Raw genomic sequence first — 22,737 nt, forward strand, 5'->3', positions numbered from 1 at the left:
AATAAACCTACTATTCATGTGTCTGTTTCCTCTGGGGGAAAACAATCCCAAACTTCCTCCACGGGTGTTTAAAGATGAAATCAGTATTTTTCTTACTTTCCAGACCCAAAGTGGGGGGGGGGGCAGAATTGTGTACCAGGCTTTTCCCAAGGCTGTTTTGTTGTGTCCCAGAGAACCCGGCACGCAGGGGTTAACCCGAGGACAGCCGTGTAATTTGAGGGAAAGCGGCCCCAGTCTCTCTTCTAAGCCGGCAAGGAGGCAGGGAGACCTGCCTGGGTGAGCATGAAATCCATTCTCTCCGGCTACGTGTGTCAGGGAAAACCGCGCCGGCGGACATCGTCCTAATTAGAAACAGCCAAGAAAACAGCCAAGAAACGGGGCAGGGTCCCAGCAGGACGGCTCCAACAGGATCCCGGCCGCGGAGGCGGGAGCTCCTGCTTTTCCGGAAATGTGCATGTGCAGTCGTCCTGTTTTGAAAACAGGACGCGGGTGTGGGTAAGCGAGTGTCCCCTCTCGGGGAAGCGCGTCTGGGCCCGGTGACGTCTGTGCATCACAGGCCGGACGACGGGTCCACCCGCCCTCGGGCCTGGCCGGGCTCCCACTCGGGCCTGCGGGAGCCGAGCAGGCTGTGCGGAGGACGCACTGCCAGGCTGGCCGCTGGGGCCCTCCGGGGACAGAGACCTGGACGCCAGCCTCTGACCCAGGGCCCCCACAGTGGGCAGCACAGGCCTCAAAGGGCACCCCTCCCCCGGCACGAGCAAACTCCACCCTGCATCCCAGGCCTCATCCATGGGAGACAAGAATAATGTGTGCACGTGTGTGTGTGCACGCGCATGTACACACGCATACACCTGTGTGCACACACGCACTCCGCTGCACCACGACGCCCCTGACGCGGTCCGTTCCCGCTGGGAGAAGGGCCACCACGGAGGCCCCGCCCACCTGCCGCGGGAGCAGCTCCAGCCAGACTGGCCACGGCGGCTGCGGGGCTCTCGTCCACCCAGAAGGCGTCAGTCGGAAGTGGGGTGGGGGGCGGCAGCGGTAACAGCCCAGAGTCCACTGAGGGCACCTCTCAGGGACTGAGTCTGGCCGGCGTCGCAGGAAACCAAAGATCCATCGACCCAAACGTTCCAGGAGAGGAAGGGCCACCACACGCCCCGTGCACCCGGGCATGGCGCGCCACCAAGAATCCACTTGCCGGAGAAGGACGGACGGATCCTCACGCCTCCGCAACCGGCCATGGGGCTACACGGTGAGACGCCCGTCACGCACAGAAGACATGCCAACGTCTGGGGCACAGACACCCGACGGGACCCCGATCTGTTCGCTCTGTAAGAAATGCCGCGAGACACGCACCGGGGAGCGCACCGAAACCTGCAGCGGCGAGCCAGGGAGCACTGCGAGCCCACTACTGACGGCCTGCACGCACGCACATACGCACACTTGTGCACACGCATGTGCGGCACACCCAGACGTGCACACACCGATGCTTGGGAAGGGAAACACCTATGGGACACTGGACGGTATTAAGAAAGCACTGCTCATTTTGAGACGCATTATTTGGTTATTTTTGAAGGTGTTTTCATTCAGAAACACAAACTAGAGTGTATGTGGATAAAATGAGAAACAGAACTAACAAACTGGACAAAAAAATACTTCATTAAAGCAATAGAGTTCTCTTTCATTAAAAGACCAACAAACACCAGAACACCAGCTTGACGCGCGGCTCAGGAATGCAGTGTTTGCTCACGGGCCGGCCGCGGATGTGTCGACGCCAGCGCGGGACCCGGACGGTCTCTCCGTCCGAAACCTCTGCCAGGACCCCAGCATCGATGGCCGTCGTCGCAGCCCACTCCGCTCCCTGCCCCCGACCCTGCAGAGCCTCCGGTCCTCAGCCTGCACCTGCGGGGGCCCCGCCACTCCTGCCCCCTGAACACGCTGCCGCCAGCCCGTCCCCAGGCGCACCCCGTGCTGTCCCAGCTCTCGGACTCTGCTCACGGCGCCCCACGGCCGGCAGGAGGCTCCCCCATACCTCGCTCCTCAAGACTGACCCGGCATTCGGAGTCGGAGTCGGAGTCAGCATCGTGAGCACCTGTCCAAGTGCCTGACGGGAAGGCACGCCTGCGCCCCGTGCCCGCACGCCTGCGCCCCGTGCCCTCACGCGGCGCCACACGTCTGGGACGCCGTCTGAGCGTGCGGTCACCGGGACACCCGCCCCGCTCTGAGCCCGCCCGCGGACCCCCCGCGACACGGGGCGCTGCAGCCAGTGCCTGGCCATCGCCGGCCACCGCGGAGTAGATGCTGAACAAAACTGGCGCGGGAGCAACCGTTCTCCTAAGACAGTCCGTGCCCTTTCCCTTCAAGTGCAACAAAACTTGGTAAAAACCCTAAGTACATGGGTCCGTTTAGTTTCTGTTGCGTTGTTTGTTCTCGCTGGTGCCGAGTAGGAAGCCGCCCCTGGAGGCAATGCCCTGACTCATCTCGGCTGGGGCGGGGGGGGGGGGCGCACAGGTGGTCGACGCCCCCACGGCTGGGTCCCCAGAGCGGCCGCACCCCCACCCTAGGCCTGCCGTCACCGTCTGGGACAGATGACCCCAGAGACCCCTCCAACGCAGCTGACTGGTAACAGCAAGAGGGCCCTCCTTGATCCGGGGAACCACCGACGGCAAACAGACGCGGCGGGATCTCAGATACAGACTTCGGCCTGGGTGAGAGGGTCCACATCCGGGCCTGTCCCCACCGTGCGCACAGAAGAACCGGGCCCGGCTCAAAGCGGTTAGGAAGCGACCGTGGTGTTCAAGAATATGGGACCGTCTCCTGTGACTCAGCCTGGGAACACGCGCCGCAGGCCACACAAACCCTTGCCAGAAGCACCCAAAATCGACAGAACTGCTCCAGAAAACTAGGAAAGACCACGACTCACTGGACGCCAGTTAGGCCTCCCGAGCTGCCCCCTCCTTAGAGCGACAGAAACCAGCCTCTGAGTCTCGGAGCCCAGCATGGGGCCAGGGCAAAGGCAGGGGGTGCAAAGGGGCAGGGACGGGGTCGGGGCAACGGGAGGATCTCCCCGGGCCATGGACACATCGGAACCCATGAAGAGAGGCACCGCCGACGAGAGCACAGCCTCGGGACGCGAAGCCCGGATGTGATCCGGCGGGTGGCCTCTGGGGCGCGTCCTGTTGCCTCCATGTGGGCACAGAGGCAGACGCCAGCCTTGAATCGAAACAGCTGACCTGGGTTCCGGGCACCCACGGTCGACTGCACGGATGCACAGTCCTGGTCTGTGCTCCACACACCACAGACCACACACATCCAGGGCCCCGGCCCGCTGTATCCCCTATGGCAGGAACACACCCCGTTACTCTGTGCTCCGACCAACCCCAGGATCTACCAGAAACTGGAACCGACCTGCCCCTGCAGGACAGCCTGTCACCAACCTGCCGCGTGCGTGTACGCTACTCACCCCCTGCGGGTCGATCCTAACCCACCCATGAACCCACCACCACTCACACACTAGCAGACCCCCTAGCCTCCCGGGGGGGCCTGAGCCTCCTCCTTCTCTGAGTCCCTGTCCCTTTGTCTGAAGTCCGAAAAGCCTGCAGAAGTGAGAGGCAGGGCTGGGAGGGGAGGGAGCAAGTAGGCCACCAGATGGCCCCTAACCAGGGTGGACGCCTGCCAACGCGGGGGACGGTGCCCGCCAGAGTGGAAAGGGCAGAGGGAACTCCGGAGGAGGGGGGGTGCCGGGGGAACCACCGGGCAGGAAGGGCCCAGCATTCTGGCCCCCACGGCCCCCATGTGCCAAGAACCCCACAGAAGGGGTCCATTCAGGCAAGTCCCGCGACGGTCAGGACTCCCTCCTCCGACCGCACACACTCAGACGAGTCCCTGGCAGCGCTCTCGTCCTGAGCCCGCACCGCACAGGGGCAGGCCAGACTAGACCACGCCCCCACACCGATGCACACGTTCCGGGCACGTGTCCCGGCAGAGCTCTGTGCATGGGGACCCGACGATGGTCAGCCCCCTCCAGGGGCCCAGGCTCCGCCCCAACCTGCCCCAACAACCATGACCGGCCTCCCTCTCCGAAAAGTGGGGCTACTGGCAGGTGCTCAGTGAGTCACGGCAATGACCAAGCACAGAAAATGACCTCCTTGGGGGTGTGCACGGGAGAGCCCGATGGGGACCAGCTGCTGGTGCCAAGGAGACATCTTCGGTCGCTCTCTGAGCTCAGCACACAGGACAGCACGGGCGACGGAGCGGGTTGCAGGGACATGGATGCACCTCCTGTGCAGCGTGGATGACCTGCTGGCGGGGAGAAGCAAACCCACAGCACAGGGACACGGACGTGCGGGAGGACAGGCAACGTTCCATGCCCAGCGCACCGGCAGCAAAGTTACAAGGATTTTTCTGTTTTGTCCTTAGTGCACTTTCGATGCCTTCTTAAAGGTCTCGCTTACGTAATAATCCATAACTAAAAATGGGAGCTTCCTTCCTCCTCGAAACAACGTTCTGAAACCAAGTAATCAAGTTTTTCCACTATTTTTGGCTCAAGTGGACTTGCCCGAGCGGAGGCTGCTGCCGACACCGGTTCCTGTCCCTTGCAGGGAGCTAGCAAGGCCGGGCCGTGGGGAGGGGCGGGGGCACGGGCGCCCTGCGGTGTGCGGGTTGCTTGCGGGCCTGGCGTGCGCTCCCACCCCCTCTGCGTCCTCAGGGCTCTATGCCTGCCAACAGGGCTTCGGGGGCGGCTCTGCACCCGTCTACAGCCACGGCCTGGAGGTGTCGACGTCCGCGGCCAACTGCTGAGTCCCTTAGTATTTTCCAGCTCTGGTTCCCCAGAGAGCCGTCAACACGAGGCCTGACCCTCAGCAACTGGCCAGCACACGCACTGACTGTCCGTGGTCAGATGCCCACCAGATCCACCCAGCTGTGGCGGGACAAGCACGGTCACCGGACATTCCACAAGGACACGGCATGGGTCAGGCCCGTCTAGAGACAGACCCAACGGGGGTGCATGCGCTTGGATCCATACACAGGAGGGTGTGTTTGTGTTAAGGAGACATTCACTGAGGAAGGTTGGTCAGCCCAGAATCTGCAGGATGGGCCAGCAGGCCGGAGGCCCGGGAAAGCGCTGCTGAGTGCGGAGGCCTTCTGCTGACATAATTCCTTGCTGCTCGGGGCACCCCAAAAGTTCTGCTTGAGTGAGGCTCACCCTCCCTGTGGAGGAGGATCTGCTTTCCTCAAAGGCCACGGACTTAGTGACGTCTAGAATAACATCTCACCAAATGTAGGGTATTACGGTCCAGCCAAGGTGGCGCACGGAATGAATGGTCGGGCACACCCGGGCAGGCCGATGCACAGCCTACTTACAGGATCCCAGGATGTCAGCAGCTGAAGGGGTTAACGGAGATCACTCCTGCAGAGCTGCAGAGCAGGAGACAAAGCTGCTCTCTGAGCTCAGCAGAATATCGGATGAAGCATGTTATCCCACTGGGCACGGACCCAATCTTCACCGCCTGGTAACCCGAGAGCCACATTCTGTCCACACAAACCAAGCCCAGGAAGTCACCAATTTCAGGCCCAACCAAAGCGGATTTCTGCCGGCTGCGTGTCTCACACCAGGCTGTGTTTTAGTGACCCACACTGGATCGGAAAATGGAATCGGTAAGTAGGGACAGCAGTTATAGTCCACCCGGAGGCAGAGAACACCTCTCCGAAGGGGCTTCTTACACAGAGAATGAAGTTCTAGGAAGATAAGAGATGCAGCTCAGGTAATTACTGGACAAGAAAGCATTGTAGAGTGCTAAAGGACACCGTTCCCTCGCTCAGGAAATACCCCAGGATGAAGGAAGCATGAGAAATGAACAAAAGGCGCTCCTCACAGACGGGTCTGGGGGAGCCTTCAGGGAAGGGCACAGACAAGCACCCTGCAGAGAAGGGCAGTAACACAGACCCACGAAGCCCCTCCCAGGCACGAGACGGGGGCGCTTCCTTCGAATCAAGGTCATTCGGCATGACCAGCCTGCCCGGCCCGCAGCTCTGCGGTGCTGCCGTCTCCTTTCTCGGTCCTGGTTTTCAGAGTCCCTGCCGCCTGGGAGTCTGTCCCCACGGAGAACACGTGAAGCCCTACTGCGGCGCCCACTGTGTACCGAGCTGGGTCCTGTCCAGTCTCCAGTGCCGCATGGGAGCCCTGGAGGAGCTGACCCACGACGACGCACGTAATTTTCCGTCGGACGCCGTCCTCCCGGGAGCCGGGCCGGGCAGCCGCTGCCACGCGCAGGGCACTGGGAATGCGCAAAGAATCCGCTTCTTCGTGGCCAAAGACGAGGATGAAGAACTGGGATTTCAGCTTTCTTGTTTTTATTTTTATTCTTTTTTATTTATCAGAAAGGGAGAGAGAGGGAGAAAAATGGAGGGAGGGAGGGAGGGAGGGAGAGAGAGCAGCCCACCCTGAGTGCGGAGCAGCACGTGAGGCTCGATCTCACAACCCTGACACAACCGGAACCGAACCCGAGAGGCCGATGCCTCGCTGACCTCGCCACCCCGAGGAGGATTTCACAGCTGGCACATTCCGAGCTTAGGAGGAAAGAGTCTTGGGTCTACAGGAAGTTCTTTCCACAACCACTTCCTTTCCTGCTACTGTCTAGCTGGGCTTCCAACCCCACGCCTGACCCATGAGAGGGAAAGGAGGGGCAGGCCCGGGGCTGTGTCAGGACGCGGTGGGCATGCTGGGTGTGCCTAGTAGCCTGTCCCCCATACGGGGAGCCTCCCTGCAGCAGGACGCCCACGTCTCGGCACCAACGCCCGGCGCGGGGACGCCAGTAAGGAGGGAGAGAGGGAGGAACAGGAGGGCAGATGGAGGGGTAGGGAGAGTGTGGGTGGATGACAGACGGAGGAGTCTGGACGTGGGGAGGGAAGGCTGGACGGACGGACAGGTGGGCAGAGGCATGGAGGGGTGAGTGGGTGGACAGACGGACGGACGGGTTAACGGGCGGGTGGGTGGCCGGACGGACAGACAGGCGGGCAGAGGGATGGAGGAGGGGTGGGTGGGTGGAGGGTAAATGGTGAATGTGAAGACAGAAGAACGGATGGGTGGCTGGATGGAGGGGGTGACAGACACAGACGTAACAAAAATCCACAAGAAAACAAATGCTCAAGACGAGTATTTAGCCACCTGTTGCCGTGCCGACACAAACATCCCCCGTGTCCGGTAAATAACAACCATGACTAAGGGCCGCCCCTCGCACCGGTATTTCCGGAAGTTAAAGGGCCGCTCGGCCGCCTGCGGACCCGGAGATCCTGCGCCGCTCCAGGGAGCCGTGAGCCCAGCCCAGCTCCTCCCTCCCTCGCGCAAGCAGAGACCGGACGGGAAGCCTGAGCTGCAAGGACTTGCCGTGAGCCGCAGCCTGTCCTCCGGGGACACACACTCTCAGGGTCTGTGAGGTCGGGCTTCCTTCGGCCGCACTCTGGAGGAAGAGCTCTTCCTGCCCAGGGCCACAGAAGCTTTATTTTCGTGACCCGAGAGCTCCGGTCGGCGCCGCGCACGGACGCCAGCTTCTGCTCCCCGGGAGGAGCCGAGGCCGGTGCGTCCTGTGCCCAGCCCGGAGCCACTTGTCAGGTGTAGAGCCCTGCCAGAGCGCAGCTTCCACGGCGGGGCAGGCCAGGACCCCACGGTCACCGAGGGGTTCCCGAATCCTTGCAGGCGCTGTCCACGTGCCATCAACTTCACGCTTTCTAAGGGTCTGGGTTTGGTCTAGAAAACTGCATTTCTAGAATGCACAGAATACTATGTTTCGTGGCATTTCCTGTCTGAATCCCAAGTCACCCCCTGGATCAAAGTAACAGAACAGCAGCAGGCTGGGAGCCCGAGGGCCGCACCGTCAGGAGGAACCCGGCCATCACCAGCGTCCCAGATCCCTCCTTCCCGGGCCTGCAGGGGGCCGTCCCTCCCCCGGACTCCGCGGGCGCCGTCCCCCAGTTCAGTAGAAACTCGATAAAACAAGTTTCCACGGTAAACCCATCTACGGGGCCAGGCTGCGTCAGCACATTCCCAGTGCCTACCTTTCCGCATCCTTGGAACCACCCAGAGGGGGAAACCGAGGCCTCGGGGGTAAATGAGCTCACCGGAAAGCGCGGCACCAGGATCTCAGCTCCGGGCACACCCCAGGCCTGCCAACCAAGCGTTTCCTCAGCCCTCCGCTGGACACTCGTCCTTCCTCACCTGCCAGCCCCGAGGTCAGCCCCCAGCGGCGCACACCCCGCTCTCCGTGCCGTGGTCACCCGGCTCTCCAAGCGCAGCGCGTGGGAAACCGGGGGCCGCCTGCTTCTTGCCCATGCCCAGCACCTCACCGGGAGTGCCCCCCACAGTGACTTCCCTAGGACGTTTCTAAATAACTAAACACCAGGACTTGAAGTCGCTCACGTGTTCGGGTTCTGCAGGGACCTGCCTTGGTCCTAGCCCCTCCGTGAAAGCAGGGCCAGACTGAGAAGGTCTCCCAGCCGTGAGTGGCGCTGTGGTGTCCACAGTGGGGGGGTCCCCTCCCTTGTCCTCAGGTGCCTGTGCCTCTACGCACAATACCAGAGCACACACTCAATCCTCAGGATTTGGGGGCTCCATATTGGGAATTTTCCCACTCGCTAACATCTATCTGTGACCCTAAAATCAATCCTCGCAGAGTTCTGGCAGTGACTCAGGGACAAGCAGGGAGCGGTGGACAACCTGGGCAGCCGACACTCGCCCTCCCTGCGGCCGGGGAGCAAGGGGACCCTCCCTGCTTCTTCTCGCTCAGAGAGTACACAGGCTCCTGCTCACCAGCCCGTGAGCGTTAAGCTGTCTGCATTTCTATGCTAAATTCCGGTGACTTTGCAGCTTGAAACTGTCCCCAAGCATGGTTCTGGGGTCTGCCTAGTGCCTGACTTCGAGACACCCTCACGTGTCTCAGGAAAAGTTGGGCACGAGATGGGCCTTCTTCAGGCTCCAGCTCCCGGTTCATCTACTAGAAGGCTGCATTAAATCAGGTGTCTTTAAACAGAACACACACAGAAGAAGGTCATCTACTGATCGGATGATGAAAGCGGTCTGACCTGGGGATCCCAGGAACCTGGGCCCATCTGTCCCCTGGACCGACACTTTGGTGCTCTTGAATCCAGGGTCTGCAGTGTCTTCACAAACGCGACCGCCAGCAAGCATCAGCCACCCACCTCTCCCACAGCCGAGCGCCAGGACCGCGCGGCTCCTCCCAGGGCAGGCTCCCGGGCGACTGTCAGTCCACGAGAAAGCCAACCGTAGGTAGAGACCAACCCAGAATTCCATACCAGGCCACAGACAGAAGCTGTCAGGAGCCCAAATACGGCAGACCCAGTCCACAAAAGCCCAGTGATGGAGACAAATCTATGACTGGTTCCATTTTCAGGGCAAACTAAGATCCAAGTCTTCAGAGAGAAGACAATTCGTAACGACCAACGTGTCCTTCCTGAGCAAACGCAGGTGCGTGCATCCCGTTTCCACGGTGCAGGCATCAGAGAGGGCCCCGCTTCCCATCCACCACTGCAACAAGCCACGCGCCTCTTCACACTCACCTCGACCTCACTGGATTAGCTCAGTGGCAGGTGCGGGATCGATGCTCAGCTAGCGGAGGACAGCCGTCCTCAGGAAAAGTGTCCGGGAAAAAACAGACCAGGAAAAGCCCACCACGTGCTGACCAGAGCCCTTGGTGCAGACCAAGACTTCGCAGATTACAGAAACGTGCCCTAAAGTAACCAACACACACAGACAGTGGCATTTGGGAGAAACTGTGTAAAGAAGCAGAAACGTGGAAACAAAGTAACAAACCATAAAAATGTAGTTCAATAAAACTGGCGACTTTAAGCCAATAAATGCTACATGACCGTTAACGATAATGGTACAGACCTTTAACTATGGACCAGGCACAGAGCCCCAGTGTGTCCCAAGACTTAGAACATGCCACGTGCACTACTAAGGACAGGAACTGGGTCCCAGTCTTTGTAGATGACAGATATATGGATGGACAGACAGATGGATGGGTAGATAAATGTCACGAATAAAGAACAGATAGATGGACAGATAGACGGACGAATAGATGGACTGAGAGACAGATGGATACAAAAATAGCTGGGTAGGTAAGAGATGGATAAACGGATGGATGGATGATACGGATCGGTACATAGATGGGTAGATGGACGGACAAATGGATGGATGGGTGGACGGATGGAAGGAAGGAAGGATGGATGGATGGACGGATAGGACAGACAGACGGACAGATGGAAGAAAGGACATATGGACGGACAGCAGATGGATGATATGGACAGGCACACAGATGGGTAGATATGGGCGGACAGACAGACGGACGGATGCGAGGAAAGATGGATGAAGACAGACGGCGGACAGAGGCACACAGATGACAGACGGAAGGTCTGCAGGTGGACAGACTGCACACACAGACACACGTGAATGTTTGGGGACGTACGCCCCGACCCGTAACTGCTTCCTCTGAGGTGAGAACACGAGTGAAGTGTTGTGCTGTGTCCTCTGTTCTTTCACGTCTCTCTGCTGTGAACGTGTGCACGAAATGCTCCTAAAACGTCGCAGGAAGAGGAAGCTGGACCGTGTGGTTAGCGGGCAAGAAGGCAGGTCTCCCCGCCTCCCCTGCATGTCTGCTGGCGCGAGCGTGGCTCACCTTCCTTCAGGTGGGGGGGTGGGGGGTGGGCTCCGCGCCCGGAGGTGGGGCCAACAGTGAGGATCCGCTGAGGCCGCCTGAGACCCAAGGCCCAGCGGCAGGCGTCCAGAGCTCTTCCCAGCTCCCTCACAACTACAGGGTCGCGGGACGCACAAGGTAAAGCCGGGGTCCTGTGGGCACACACCTCTCGGCCAGCTTCATCCCTGGCCCTTGGAACCCGGGCTCAGCCAAGGCCACCGCCAGCCCCGCCGTGCCACGCGCGGGGAAGCCTGCAGCGAAGCCACCGGCTTACAGGAGCCTGGCTGAGCTCTGGGTACCCGTGGACGGTCCCACAGCGCCTGCAGATCCACATCGGGCAACTCTCTGCACGGGGTAAGTCAACTGTTAGAAGTATCCCCGCGGCAGCATCTGCGCAGCCCAGGGCCAGTGCGAAGCGAAGCGGGGGTCACGGTGTCCAGAAAAGAGTGGCCAGCAGCCGCCCGGCCCCCAGCAGACCTCAGTGAGAAGAGGGGCGAGAGGTCCGAGCCCCTCGGGGTCCAGGGACGGCAGCAGCCGTGGCGGAGGGCACAGGACGCGGGGCTTGACCAGGACCGCGGTCATCACGGGCGACCAAGTGCAGCCCAGCCATCGCCCACACTCGGGAGACGCCCGCACTGCCCTGGCCCTCTCCGCCACGCACTGATCGGCGTCCCCAGGCTGGGACGGCGGATGGCAGCCACCACACCAGGCCTTGCCCAGGATCTCAAACCCTCCCCTGCTGGGACGGCGCAGAGCAGGGTGGAAGGGGGACCGTGCGACCGGACGGCCTGGGTCCCCAAGTCCCTGTTGTGGCCAACACCTTCTTCAGGAGTCGGACTGTAAGTACCCGGCTGGGCACAGCTACTCACCTCCGCCCCTACAGTCAGAGGCTGCCCATACGAGCCTCAGCACAGGGGCCGGGCCCTCTCCGGTCCGGACCGTCTGCCCACGAGGGGCAGCTGTCCCACGGCCCGGCATGCGGGCCCCTGGCTCAGAGCAGAACCCCCAAGGGCAGCCGCCCACCGAGGAGTACCCACACTGCGGGAGGTGTGGGAGGAGGACAAGCTGGCGTGGCGGCAGCCACGGGATGCCGACAGCGGCTGCGGTCACACCGCCCGGACCCACAGAAGGGCACTCCAGAGGCAGAAGAGACGGATCCTAATTCTCTTTGAATCTCGACTTGGGCACGGGAACGCAGTGGGTATTTCCTTCTTTTACTTTTTAAGACACGCTGTTGCAGAAGAATTTAAAGTTTGTTGTTTGTATTTTAATTAGAAATAAAAAGGAGTGTGGGCTCACAGTGGAACACAACGGGGAGTAGCAGGGGCCGGCCTTGCTCTCCTGTCCCACGCGACCAAAAAACTCCCGAAACACAGGAAACAAGTGTTGTGCGGACAGCACAGACCCGTCAACAAAGCCCAGGATCCCCGAGACAACACCAGCACCCCAGGTCACCGCAGAGGAGCAGGGACGGTGCCATGTATGTGGGGAGACTGAGGCAGCCGGGTGGCAGGACCCCGTGCCTGGGGTGAGGCCCAGAGGAATCCGCAGGGCGCCGCCCAGACACGTGAGCAGACACACGACAAGGTCCAAAGTATAAGAAAGGAAGTAACAAAGGTCATAGGAGAAACTAATAAAACAGAAAACAAGAGAGAAACCAGGGAATCCCAGTGTGAGGTTTCTGCAAAGTTTCACGGAACCGACTGAGCTCAAGAAGCAGAAGCCGCCCCTTTGTCTGCTGATGGGCAGGAGAAGCGGAGGCAGGGGGAGTCCCGGCCTGGGGAGAGGGTACCACGAGGACCACAAGCGCAGCTCATTCAGGAAGGAACGCAGCCCTGCCCAGACTCCCGGGAAGGGCCTTGCTGTCCTGCAAAACCCTCCTGCAAGGACAGCCCGAGCCTGGAGGCTTCCCAGGCAAGCTCTGCCAGACAGAGAAAGAACCCAAACCAGTTCTGCCCACACTCCCCCCAAATATGGAAAAGGAAGGCCTGTTCTGCACTCATCCTCGGAGATGCCCAAACCAGACACAGCCACTCCAGGAAGAGAACAAAGACCGACCAGCATCCCCTCCGTGAAAGCCAACCCAGCAACCTCAGGGAGGCCAACGGGGCAGGGAGGGGGCAGGGAGGGGGCTGGGAGCTCTCCGGGTCAGGGAGTTTCCCTACCCTGATGGTGGTGTGGGCTTCACAGGAAAAGGACCAGGTCAAAACTCAACACTTTGAATAGGTGCACCTTTTACAATGTCAATTGTGCCTCAACAAATCTTTTCTTCTTAAGCAAAAATTCACCGGGACAAAGGTCAGAAAAGGGCCTAATCACCGACTAAGCTTCCTCTGCAGACCAGGACACAGAACAAAAGCCGGGATGAACCTCTGAGCTCCCAGACTCCTGAGACCAAGCCTGTTCCCGCCAAGGGGTGGAGCCCGGCTCCTCCAACTCCTCCGCCCGCGGGGCCTGGGCTTCCAACCGGGAAGACGGCCTGACCCCACCTTCCGGGGCCGAGGATCCCCTGGCAAGCAGATCCGGAACCCCACGGGCAAAGGGGGCCCAAGAAAATCCTACAGAGGGACGGGGTGCCTGGAACACGGCTGGGGTCTGCTCGCTCTTTCTTCGCGGGGGATCTTCCTCGGAAGTTCTGTGCCCCCGGCTGTGGAGGGACAGAGCAGCAGATTCCAGAGTAAAGACATGAGTCAGGAGATGAATGATGTAGGCCAGCCAGGCAATGGGGACCCCCGAGGGAACGCGGGAAGCTCTCCTTAACTTCGTGTCTGTCTGGATTGACGGCACACCAGGAACGTATCTGTTTCAACGGAACCTCAGCGATCCCGGTGCAGACCCAGGATTTACCCTCGAGGCTGCTGGCGACGGGACACGCATGGAGAGAAGCCCAGGGGCAGGGGAAGACAAAGCACAACTTGGGTTTTTCTAAATTAACTTCAAGACAAAATATAAACCATCGAAATGATCGATTTAGAAGATTTTAAGCTGTCGGTAAGATTATCATCCACACCAGTAAAGCCCCGCTCTCATCTGGGGACAGACGTGGGGTCCGCACATGGGGGTTTGGCACGTGGAGTCCAGGGACCAGCCCCCTCGCTGTCCTGTGGGCATCTGCTCGTTTCTTCCTGCTGTGACGCCCGAGGGAGGGCCAGCATCTCCCATCAGAAAAAGAAAACGCCCGGGCCAGGGGGCACCCGCCCGGCACAAACCAGACTTCTACCTGGTTTTCCATGATGAGATCCGTTTTGCAGACGGGGATTTTCTCCACTTCTGCGGACATGTCATGCTGAAGCCTCACTCTCCACAGACGATGGCCCTTGGGTCTGCCCAACACGCCCTTTTAGGGACGCCTGTGTCCCCCGCTGGCTGTGGGCCCTCACCCCCTCCCGCGGGCGTGGCTGGCAGAGCAGACTCGTCCGGGCTCTGAACAACTCCGAGCACTTGTGCCCGGACACTGAGTCCACCATGCGGCACCCGGGTCGTCGGAGGGAAGCCCACAGTGGCCGGGCATCTCTATGGAGGGAAACTGAGTCCCGGGGCCGGGCAGAGAAGGCTGGTGAAGCAGGACCCGCGCACGGAGCCGAGCTGCAGGGACCAACGAGCCTTTTCCACCCCTTCCCTCGATGGGGTGAAAGCACAGAAGACGGAGCCGGCCTGCAAACACCCGGAACTGCACACAGGCCACTCCCTGAGGGCAAACGCCGCATGTGGCCCGAGCGGGAGGTCCCTCAGAGCTTCCCCTGAAGGCAGAACAGTTTCCTTCTCAGACCGCAGCACACGGGTCACTTGTGATAACAGCAGCCGCCCGTGTGCAAGGACCCCAGGAGCCGTCTGCCATGCAGGGAGTGGGTCCACCACCGTTCTGGGAAGACAGATCACTAGTACCTTGTATTTTCACATAGTCCTAGAGCGCCCGTCAAACACATCCGAGCTGTGATCAACAAGACTCGGACTTCATCCTCACAGCCGGACGCGGAAAATCAGGAACCTGCTCCAAGTAAGCCAAAGGCTCGAACGTCAGCACTGCTCCCAAGGGTCCTGCAGAGCCCAGAGGAGGCCCACGGACTGGCCTCCTAGGGCTCAGGCCAGCGTTCCCGGGCGCTGAGAGCATCCCCAGAAGGCAGGGTCAGCAGTGAGGCGCTTCCTAGGAGCCGACAGCACGGAAGCGCACAGAGAACAGCAGGGAGAGGGACCCCACCGCCCACCGCCACCTCCCAGCCCGCAGACGCATCTCTGCTAAACTCCCACGAGACTCCTTTGCACATAGAGAAGTTGGTGGGAAGGGAGATTCTCCCGACAGCCCAGTCTGGGGAGCTCCAGGGAGGTGGGTGACTGTCAGGGCTGGGGGGCCGGGGTGCTCATCTCCAGGGGACGGGGACTGAGGGACGAGAGAGGGCTTCTATGCGCCACCATCCCCAGAGGCGCCCGTGGAGCGCTGGGGTCCCCAGGTGCACAGTGCTGGGGACGCTCCTAGCAGCTTCCCGTGGAGCCACCGGCCAGCCCTGCACTAGCTGCCCCTCCTCCCCCGCCAGCAGGCCCGACCACGTGTGCCCCGGGGTGGGACTGAACACAGGCACAGATCCCAAACCCGGCCGCTGATCTGCAAGCTGAGGCGGCAGAACGGGGCAGCTGTCTGGTGGGCAGAGACCCCGCCTACTTTGGGGCTGCGCCCCAGGGCTTCCTGTCACATGGACGGTGGTCTGGCGTGGCCTGGGGAGTCTGTGGATGTCAGCTTTGGAGTTGATTCCCATGACCTCACAGTGGAGGCTACAGGGGAGGAAAGGGGTTGGGGAGGGCGAGCAGGGAGGAGGGCACGAGGCCAGAACCCCAGAGGGGGGCCAGAAGGGCAGAAATGTCCTACTGCTTTAGTCCTCGCTTTTTAATGATCGTGGGGACGAGCTTCTACTGTGGTGCTCAGCAGACTAGAACATTCCCAACCAGAACAGCATTTCTGCGGAAGTGCAGCCGCTGGTGGGGAAGGAGGCCCTGGAGGCGGCAGAGAAGGGGGCCTGCGGACCCGAGAGGCCCACCGCAGCCCCAGGCTGCAGACCACAGCGGGGCCGGGGAGGTTCCCTCTAGAACACCAGCCATGCGGCCAGTGGGCATGAGCTGGGGCCAAACCCATCTGGAATCCCAGCGCAGCCACAAACCAGGATTTCTGAGGCCCCGACCAAGGACGAACCTCAACCGCCCGGGGAGGGCCCAGCTCACACACACTCCCGGAGAGCGCGGGAACTCAGACCAGGGGCTCGGACTCCGTCTTTTTCGGGGCTGGGGGTGCCAGCAGGGAGGTCTTGAAAACAAAGGGACGATACAGGGTCACATGGTCCAGCTAATTGGGGGGTCAGGTTCTGTCTGATCAATCTTCTTATTTTTGAGTTCCCAATTTCTACCAAGTCATTTCTTGGGAAAAAAAAGTCATGGTGTACGAGAGCAGAGATCTGGGAGACAAGCCACAAGGGAAAATTGAAGATTTCTGCAGGCGCAGTCTGTCACGGGACAGCACCTACCATGCCCCCATCTGCACGGACGGAACTGGGCCGCAGGCCTCTTTGTGTCCTGCGTACCTGCCAGGGGCTCCCGTCTGGACTGTCCCCTCAGTTTCCCAAAGCCTGTGCCCTCACCATGACTACCCTGGCTCCTGTGACCTCTGTCCAGTGACCTGCAAAATGTCCCCCCAGGGACCCTATCACAGCGGGACCGGGCCTCAGCCAGGTCCCAGGGTCTCCACTGGCAGCCTCTTCTGGACCTCGTTTTGCAGAGTGACAAAGTGCATGTGTGCTCATTTCACCAATAATCTGTGCAAGCTGGCTTCCTTGTGCAAGGGACTTGGTCGGCAGAGCCTGCGTTTGGTCTGCCTCAAGGACTCCATGAGACCAAGCACGGTCTTTGCAAATCATTTCTGGGGACGCCTGGGTGGCTCAGCGGGTTAAGTCTCTGCCTTCCGCTGAGGTTATGATCCCAGAGTCCTGGGATCGAGCCCCACATCGGGCTCTGGGCTCTGGGCTCTCTGCTCTGCGGGGAGCCTGCTTCCCCCTGTCTCTCTGCCTGCTTGTGATCTCTGTCAAATAAGTAAATAAAATCTTTAAAAAAAAACAAAACATTTCTGAAACTGCAAAATCCCTGCAGACAGAAGGTAAAGCTGATGTCAATGAAAGCCGTCTGGAAACCCTGCGGGCTCACCACGAGGTCACTTTGTCACTTTCCGGGCTTGCCCTGGGCTATTTTAGAAACACCTGATGTCTCTGTGGCGCACTGCGCCAGGCAGGGTAGGCTGAAGACCCCGTTTTGGTTCTGCAACCCTCCTAACTTGGAGTCCGGCTCTTTTTAAAAACAATTAAGATGTGGCGGCAAAGCCCAGCACCGGCCAGATATGAAAAGCGGCTTCGGGGTCCAGCTTTCCACCGCGACTCAGGGAGGAAATTCTCCCTGTCCGACAACCCCGGCTGCGCCGCCTGCAGCCCCCGGCTTCAGCGCTGCCCCCGCGGAGGCCAGGGCCGCACAGGCCCTCCGGAAAGGAACCCGCTCTCTCCCTGAAGAACCGCGCTGCTGGCTCCCGCCCAAGACCCCGCGGCCGCGGAGGCACGGTCGGTGGCCAGGAGCGCTGCGCCCGGGACTGCCTCTCACAGTTCAACGCCCTCCGCCCACTTCCTACGGTTTGCTCACGATTTTACAACTTTTGCAGGCTCTTGGGCGGTGCCAAAAGGAGACCGGCTCAGCCAAGAAAAGTGGAAACTATTTTTGGCATCCAGAAGGGCAGCTGTAGGACGCGGAGATGGCCGGCGCCCGCCTCTACAGATCTGGAGAGCCCCTCGTCAGGGGCGCGTCCGGAACCCTGGAGGCTGCACTAGGCCTGCGCCGCGGCCGAGGGTCGGGGTCGGCCTCCGGGGAGGGGGCGTTCCGGGGAGGGGGCGTTCCGGGGAGGGGCGAGGTCCGCACGGTGTCTGCGCTGCGCAGAGGCCAAGTGCGCGACACTTTGTACCCACTTGAGCGCCAAGTGGCGCCGAGGGCGGCAGCCCCGTGAGAGGCGCGCCCGGGCGGAAACGCGCCCGAGCCCTCGGCGCACACCGGAGCCGCCCCGGAACTCGCAGACCCGCACCGCGGCGGCCGCGCTCGCTGGGGCACCGTCCAAGTCCGCGGGACGCGCGCCCCTCGAGCCGGGGGCCCCCGGGCAGGAGGCTCTCCGCGCCCAGCGGATGCGGGGAAAAGGGCGCCGCTACGGGTCCCTGAGGGGCCGCGAGGGAAGGTCCCCCAAAGACGGGACGCGGCTATTGCGGTCCTGCTGGACAGCGAGGCGTGGGGGCGCACCCATCTGCGACGGGACCGAGAGAGGCCGCCGAGGGGAGAAGGGGGCGCGGAGAAGGGAAACCAACAGGACGGGGAAGCGGGCAGGGGAGGCGCGGAGGAGGGGACGGGGCGGAGGAGGGGGGCGACCCGTTCACCGCGTTCTGGCAGGGCGGGGACGGAGAGGGGCGGGAGCGGGGAGAGCTGGGCGCCGAGGGGGCGCGGACACCCAGGGAGGGGGCCGGGCAGGGGCGGCGAGCGGGACTCTGACGGGCGGCCCCCGCAGCTCCCCCGTCCCGCCGGGGACTCCGAGCTGCTAACAAAGGAAGCTCCGGAGGCCGCGCGCCCCGCGCTCAGGTCCGCCCTCCGCGCCCGGGCCAAGGCGGACAAAGGCCCGAGGGCCACTGCTCAGCCCCAAACCCAGAGCCCTGCCTACCCGCTCTGGTCCCCCCACCGGTCCCGGCCCCGGCCGCGCGCCCCCCGCACTCACAGGATGGAGGTCTGCGGCGCCACGGCGGGCACGGCCTCCAGCAGCAGATGCATGCAGCGCACGGTGGTGCGGAAGCACAGGCAGCGGCTCGGACAGCCGGCGCCCGACTTCGGGGCGACCGTGCCCAGCGCCCCCCAGCCGCAGCAGAGCACCAGCGCCAGCAGGAAGCGGCGCGCGGGGCCCGCGGGGCGCACGGCCATGGCCCTGGGCGCGCGACGCTGGGACGCGAGAGGACCGGCAGGACCCGACGCGACCCTGCGGGCTCGGACTGCGCCCGCCCGCTCGGCCCACGTCCCAGCTGTGTGCTGGGGGCGCAGGGCGGGGGGGGGGCGCCAGCTGTGCACATGCGCGCGGCTCCTCCCTTCGCACCCTCCCCGAGGGCTGGGGCGGGGCGGGGCGGGACCTCAGGCCTGGCGTGAAGCGGCCGCGACCGGGTCCCTGCTTAGGGGCCGCCCGGCAGCCCTCTCTGGAGGCTCCCTGGTGCCGAGGGTCGCTGGGGCTCCCGGGGACAAGTCCGGGTCTGCACTTGGGAGCTGGGGGCCTCCCACCTCGCCTAGCCAGCTGCGCTCTCCGCGTGTGTGCAGAGAGAGGGTCGCGGTTTTGGTGGTGGTTTGTTTTTTTTGGTCGTTGTTTTGTAGAAGCGGTTCAAGGGCTCACTTTGTTCCAGGCACGGTTCCAAGGGGTCTCTCACTCTCTCTCTCTCTCTCCCGCGCTCTACCTCTCCCTCTCTCCGTCTCTCTTATCCTCTCCGTCTGTCAACCTCCCCTCCATTCACTCTGAGCACAGACAAGCAGCCACAGGACTGAAGCCGGCCAGTCGGGCCCCTGCCTGTGCCCTGATACCTGCTTTCTGCCCCTGCTGGCCCCAGGGCACTGTTTGGAGCACAGAGGACATGGTGTCGAGTCCTGGGTTCAGGACTGGGCCAGGTGGACCTGTCTCAGGACCCTTTCGCTCCCTCCCTGGAGGACACACGGAGGGGAGAGCCCTGGACCCACCAAGTGGGACTTGGGCGGCACCGCCTGCAGTCCGGACGAGCTGTGGAAAGGAGGGACACCGAGTCACACACGTGCACGTCTGCAATTCTGTTCTAAAGCTCTGCGCGTTATCCACTGCGTCTCACGAGAACCCAATGCCTGCGTCTGACAGATGAGGGTCATCACCAAGAACCAGTGTCCAGCTGCAGCCCCGGTCGGCGCCGTGTCCACTGCGCGGAACTCTAACCCAGGTGCGCCGCAGGGTGTTGGGGTGAGACAGGGGAGTGGCCAGGCTCTCTCCTGGGGACGGATGAGCATGTGCCTGCATGACACACGGTTTTCAGGGTCCCCATCTGGGGGCAGCTGAACTGCTGTCCTGAGACTTCTGTGCGTGTCTTCGAGGCCATTGTCCCCACGACCATGTGGAGCAACTTTCCTGGTCACCGAGGAGCAGCATAAGCCGTCCCAGAGTGCTGCATTCTTTTTTTTTTTTTTTTTAAAGATTTTATTTATTTATTTGACAGAGAGAGATCACAAGTAGGCAGAGAGGCAGGCAGAGAGAGAGAGAGGAGGAAGCAGGCTCCCCCCTGAGCAGTGAGCCCGATGTGGGACTCGATCCCAGGACCCTGAGATCATGACCTGAGCCGAAGGCAGTGGCTTAACCCACTGAACCACCCAGGCGCCCCCAGGGTGCTGTATTCTAAGCGGGCGCAAGCGTCCTGCGCTGGACACTCCTGCCTCCGCGCACTGCGCGGTCTACAGGCCCCCACCTGATTGCCCCACAAGAATTTCAAGCTAACCACGTCAGCGACACGAAACCTGACTCTCCCTGAACGTGTGTTTTTCCTCCTGAATCACCAATTCAATCTTCCAAACTGCTTTCCCAAAACTCCAGCCTGGAAGTTGTCCCCACCCTTGTCCTCGGCCCACTTTGCAGAGCTGTGAATTCAGTCGCAGGTGGTGCCACCTCAACCTGACCTCGCTTTCCTCAACCGCTGACCGTCCCCCCCACCAGCCCAGCCCCCATCACCAGAGATCCTCCCTCCCGGGGACCCTGTCTTCTGGGCCTGCTGGCCCATCCCCCCTGCAGGGGACAGAGACTATGTCACAGTGCTGACCCCTCCCCTTCCCAGTCCAGACTTCAGATGTAAGTGGGCAAAGGCGACGGTTCACAAAACAGCTTCGGTGCCCGGTGTGCGGGGCGTCCAACACGCCCTGTTCGCCCTGTGAGCTTCTCCCTTCCGCAGCTCGGCCCTGCCCGCTGTGGGGTTAACCACACGGGCGTCCGGCAGGGCTCCTGCACGCGGGCTTTGACCAGAGGCTGATCTGGGTGTGATGCTGCGTGAGATGAGCGTTGGCTGACGTCTGTGCTCTGTTGCCTTGAGGTCCCGATGACCCGCCACCATGGGGCTGGGCTTCACCTAGTCGGTTTAAGGTCCTAAGAATAAAAACGAGGGCTTCCCTGGGAAGACATCCTGCCTCCAAACCTCGGCTCCACCCCTGCCTGGGTGTCTGCTCTGATCGAGTGGGTTCCCTAAAGCCCCTCGTCCCTCTGTCCCTCCTCCTTCCGTCTTCCTACCGGGCCGTTCCTCTGGAGGCCCCGAACGACAGCCCGTTGCGGAGCACTGGCTGGGGAGGTGTGGGGAGGACGATGCCATCCCCCCCCCACCCGGCCCTGTGCTAAGGAAGCTCCTGTTGGGGTAAGCACACTTCCCTGGGCTTGGGGCCCTCATTTCCTGCTCCTGCCCTCTAGAGGCCCAGGGGAGCCTCAAGCCCCAGGCTCCTGACCTGTCCCAGAATGTCTGAGGACTTCAAAGCCACGTAAAGGTCATCGTGGCCCAGGACCCAGGTGAGACAGCCCTGTTTCCCTTTGTTGGCGACTTTGCAAGTCTTGTTCTCTGGCCCAAACCCTGCTGCCTCTGTGCTGTTGCTGACCCGGAGTCGCTCCGGCGTCCGCCCCAAGAAGGCAAGATGAGGAGTGAAGAGACCCTGCGTCAGCCTCAGCCCCTGGATTCTGCGAACGCCATCTTTCTGGCGTCTCCCGGAGACCCTGGAGAAAGTGCAAGCTCTGTGCCCAGCCACCTGCCAGAATCAGGAGGGCTTGGAGCTCCTCGGGGGAGGCAAGTGGCTCCGTGTTCAGGTGGTGCCGGGCCCTGCCGGACCCTCCGAGACCTCTGCTCTCCACCCCGGCCCCCCTATTCTCTGAAGAGTTGGCTGGGGCCACCCGGGGTCTGTCGCCTGTCCGTTCGGGAAGCCGAGCCAGCCCTCCGTGCCGCAGCCCCCCCAGCCAGGGCTGGCCCTGGCCTTGAGGCTGTGGAGCTGGGGTGTGGGGTCAGGGCCAGTGTCTCCCCGACTCGGCCAGCTGCTCGCACTCCTGAGAGCCACCCTTGTCCGTGCCCACAGGGTCCCCCAAGTCGGCCGCGTATATTTCCTGCCACCCCTTCCCAGAGTAGCGATGTCATCGGTCTGCCTGCCTGTCTCCCTGGCAGACGGGGCTGTCCTCGAGGATGTGCGTGGAACAGGGTGCGGGTTTCGGACCCGGCCCAGGCAGCCTCACACTCCTCGCCCCTCTTGTCTCCTGGGTCACCGTTTCCCCATCTGCGACAGGAGACCGGGTGGCAGCGGGGATGAAAGACGTGCAGGGGCCGTCTGCGCCCAGTGCTGTGCAAGAGCCCAGTGGGCTGAGCCCCCTCCTTGCCCAGGAGGCTTCCTGGGGTCTGGGTGGGCCCCGGAGTCTGGGAGTCTGGAAGGCTGGAAGGCCGCCGTGGGGCCATTCCCAGACGATGAGTCAGCGCCTTGCAGAACCTGGCTGTGCCTGAGGCTCCGGCCTCCCTCAGCAACCTGCACGCCCCTCCTGGGAATCCCTCCCCTGGTGCGCCCTGTGCCCCCGCCCAGCCCCCAACCGCTCCACTGGCTGCAGCCACCCTCAGACCTTCCCCGGTCCGCACGAGTCTGGTGGCTTTGTCCTGGAGGCCCAGAGCCCGCCAGCAAGGCATCAGCTGCGTGGGGTCCTCCTGGCGGCTCCAGGACAGAATCTGCCCCCCGCATCTCTTCAGCAACCCTGGTGCTCCTGGCCCTCCCGCCTCTGCCCAGGGCCCTTCTCAGGGCTCCCTGTGTCTGTGCCTCCTGTGGCCCTTCCCTCTTCCAGGCTCGGCGGCCAGCCGTCCCCGCCATCTCTTCCCGCAGCGCTTCGTCCCCACAGCTGACCTCTCTCAGGCAAGGTCACGTTCTGAGCTCCCAGCAAGGCCGAGGTTCAGGGGTCAGAGACAGCAGGGCAGAG

General features: G+C 62.0%; 1 protein-coding gene across 2 annotated transcripts in view; it reads right to left on the minus strand.

Annotated features, from left to right (window-relative positions):
• PXDN (peroxidasin) overlaps positions 1 to 18,768 on the minus strand; it is a 64,116-nt gene extending 45,348 nt beyond the window's left edge. For both annotated transcript variants that reach the window (XM_044262150.1, XM_044262149.1), the window contains exon 1: positions 18,484 to 18,768. In XM_044262150.1, the coding sequence (XP_044118085.1) occupies positions 18,484 to 18,683 (200 nt within the window). In that variant the 5' untranslated portion in view covers positions 18,684 to 18,768. The remainder of the gene's footprint in view (positions 1 to 18,483) is intronic.
• Positions 18,769 to 22,737: the final 3,969 nt, after the last annotated feature.

This window comes from Neovison vison, chromosome 8 (assembly GCF_020171115.1).
Source record: "Neovison vison isolate M4711 chromosome 8, ASM_NN_V1, whole genome shotgun sequence".
In the NCBI taxonomy this organism is placed as follows: domain Eukaryota; kingdom Metazoa; phylum Chordata; class Mammalia; order Carnivora; family Mustelidae; genus Neogale; species Neogale vison.